Source organism: Mandrillus leucophaeus, unplaced genomic scaffold (assembly GCF_000951045.1).
Source record: "Mandrillus leucophaeus isolate KB7577 unplaced genomic scaffold, Mleu.le_1.0 Scaffold403, whole genome shotgun sequence".
NCBI lineage: Eukaryota > Metazoa > Chordata > Mammalia > Primates > Cercopithecidae > Mandrillus > Mandrillus leucophaeus.
In genome coordinates this window covers 2,065,135-2,068,588 of record NW_012104288.1, presented here as the reverse complement: position 1 = coordinate 2,068,588, position 3,454 = coordinate 2,065,135, and the positions used below count along the sequence as shown (strand labels likewise).

General features: G+C 33.4%; 1 protein-coding gene across 3 annotated transcripts in view; it reads right to left on the bottom strand.

Annotated features, from left to right (window-relative positions):
- The window catches only part of IPO11 (importin 11), a 262,132-nt gene that overhangs the window by 175,519 nt on the left and 83,159 nt on the right, over positions 1–3,454 (bottom strand). For all 3 annotated transcript variants that reach the window (XM_011992135.1, XM_011992136.1, XM_011992134.1), the window contains 2 exons: positions 1,124–1,316; positions 255–407 (listed from right to left, as the gene is read on the bottom strand). In XM_011992135.1, the coding sequence (XP_011847525.1) occupies positions 255–407; positions 1,124–1,316 (346 nt within the window). The remainder of the gene's footprint in view (positions 1–254; positions 408–1,123; positions 1,317–3,454) is intronic.

Below are 3,454 nucleotides of genomic sequence, written 5' to 3'. Positions count from 1 at the left end.
TATTTGTAAAGGAATCTAAAAACTAAAAACGTCTTTTCCTGGACAAAATTCTACATCATATTTGTGTAAGTCATTCATTTTCTGCTTCTCAATTTGTTCTAAAGAATAACAAAGAAAGAGTAAGTTAATTTTAAAAAACCAAGATTTCCAGATCAAAAGTGCTGTATGAAAATACAATATTATACCTATCACTCAAACAGATATTTATAGAAAGGGGAGAAAAGTCATGCTAACACTAAGAAATTAATTCTTACTAAAGCCTTCTGGGTCTTCTTCCCACATTGTCAGTTCTTCTTCAGTTAACAGAAAATAATGAGAGACTAATCTTCTACATATCTCTGTCAAAGTAGGATATGTGAAGAATGCCATCTTAATCTTATGGGCTTCAAGAGTTTCAGGGCTGCTATCTGGAAAAATGAAATTTCCAAGTTAATTGTATAGCCAAACATTGTAGCCACACTGGATTATGTAATTTAAATAAACAAAAAATACACTCAGGGAAAAAGTTATACTTGTGCATAAATTTTCATTTTTATTATAAACAAATCTCAAAGATACTCTTTCCTTACAACATACCCACATCAATCCTGCTTCTGTCTTACCATTACAGCTTGTATATTACCATGCAATACTATCACGCCACATTGAAATGACTTCCTCATATATAGAGGATATGGGGGGTGTGCGTGTGTTTCTCTCTCCCCCTACCAACAAGACTTCTTCATTCACTTTGGTACACACACATATGAATGAATTTCAAATAATACAACAATTTAACATGTCTAGAAACAACCACCCTTTATATAAAGTCAGAGAAAGCTCTTATTTGTTCAAATGAATACACCCAGCAATATGAGCAGCAGTGATGACTATAGTACCTAATTCTTAAAAGTCCCTAAGCTTCAACCAACTTGTGCTACAAAAAATGGCTTATTAAATGTACTACATTGTTTTTAAAAGCTAGTATAAACATATTAAAATCTATAATCCTCACCTCTATTTCATGTCCTAGCAACAATTTATTTTTCACACTAAAATAAAAGTTTTTTAATTATATAAATATAGCAATTATATCACACTTAAGATTAAAATAATTCTTTTAAACTGTCAGTAAAGCAATTACCTTCAAAATTTTTGGATGGCTTATAAGCATAATTTTTGACAATCATCTTAATAAGATTCATACATTGGACAATGAATCGTTCAAATGTAACGCCTTCACCAACTTCTGTAAAAACATAGCTTACAGAAAATTCCAGTGATCTCTGAATTAGAGGAGTAAATGAAAAGGGATGCTGATCCAAGAAGTCTAACAGCTGTAAAAAAAATAAAAATAAAATAAATAAAAACTAAAATGTATTTTCCCCAAATTCATATTGAAATATAATCACTTCAATTGTAACTTTACTAACAATCATTTAGCAGTCTGAACGTTCACTCAGTTTTCACATGTATCATAACCCTTCTTGAGGCACATCATATAATGTGGATTATGTTAGATTATATCTCATAATAAGAACTTTCTATTATTTTCAGTACAAAAACCAAAACAGACCCAATTCATACTTAATTTTATAACAATGGGTAAATATGATACAAAATGCTTAAATATGCAACAGATAGACCTTTAAAAGTAATAGACTAAGACAAAGAATTTAAATATTATCTTCCCTTTCCCATATGAACTATATTTTAATGTATCATATAGCTGACGAGGGAGACGTCTTCCTTATAGAATTTCAGCTAATAAATGCAAAAGGAGTAACAGACTTAGAATGCCATCATTTTGTAACTCCTGATCAAATAATGAATCTAGGCAAATGATGATCAACGCTGTTAAAATAGGAGAAAAGCTGCTAAGGAAAGTTGATAGATCGCTCATCAATCTTAGCCACAGAAAAAGAAACCAATGAAAACAAAGACACAACATACCAGAATCTCTGGGACACATTTAAAGCAGTGTGTCGAGGGAAATTTACAGCACTAAATGAACACAAGAGAAAGCAGGAAAGATCTAAAATCGACACCCTAACATCACAATTAAAAGAACTAAAGAAGCAAGAGCAAACAAATTCAAAAGCTAGAAGAAGGCAAGAAATAACTAAGATCAGAGCAGAACTGAAGGAGATAGGGACACAAAAAACCTTTCAAAAACATCAATGAATACAGGAGCTGGTTTTTTTGAAAAGATCAACAAAAGTGATAGCAAGACTAACAAAGAAGAAAGAGAGAAGAATCAAATAGATGAAATAAAAAATGATACAGGGGATATCACCACCAATCCCACAGAAATACAAACATCAGGGAACACTGTAAACACCTCTACGCATATAAACTAGAAAATCTAGAAGAAATGCATAAATTCCTGGACACATACACCCTCCCAAGACTAAACCAGTAAGAAGCTGAATCACTGAATAGACCAATAACAGGCTCCGAAATTGAGGTGATAATCAATAGTCTACAAACCAAAAAAAATCCCGAACCTGACAGATTCACAGTCGAATTCTATCATAGGTACAAAGAGGAGCTAGTACCATTCCTTCTGAAACTATTTCAATCAATAGAAAAAGAGGGAATCCTCCCTAACTCTTTTTATGAAGCCAGCATCATCCTGTTACCAAAGCCTCACAGAGATACAACAAAAAAAGAGAATTTTAGACCAATATCCCTGATGAATATCGATGTGAAAATCCTCAAAAAAATACTAGCAAACCAAATCCAGCAGCACATCAAAAAGCTTATCCACCATGATCAAGTGGGCTTCATCCCTGGGATGCAAGGCTGGTTCAACATACGCAGATCAATAAACGTGTGCATCACATAAACTGAACCAAAGATGAAAACCACATGATTATCTCAAAAGATGCAGAAAAGGCCTTCGACAAAATTCAACAGCCTCTCATGCTAAAAACTCTCAATAAACTAGGTATTGATGGAACATATCTCAAAATAATAAAATCTATTTATGACAAACCCACAGCCAATATCATACTGAACGGACAAAAACTGGAAGCATTCCCTTTGAAAACTGGCACAAGACAGGGATGTCTTCTCTCACCACTCCTATTCAACACAATGTTGGAAGTTCTGGCTATGGCAATCAGGCAGGAGAAAGAAAAAAATGGTATTCAACTAGGAAAAGAGGAAGTCAAATTGTCCCTGTTTGCAGATGACATGATTGTATATTTACAAAACCCCATCATCTCAGCCCAAAATCTCCTTAAGCTGATTAGCAACTTCAACAACATCTCAGGATACAAAAATAAGTGCAAAAATCACAGGCATTCCTATATATCAATAACTGACAAACAGAGAGCCAAATCATAAGTGAATTCTCATTCACAATTGCTTCAAAGAGAATGAAATACCTAGGAATCCAACTTACAAGGGATGTGAAGGACCTCTTCAAGGAGAACTACAAACCACTGCTCAATGAAATAAAAGAGGACAC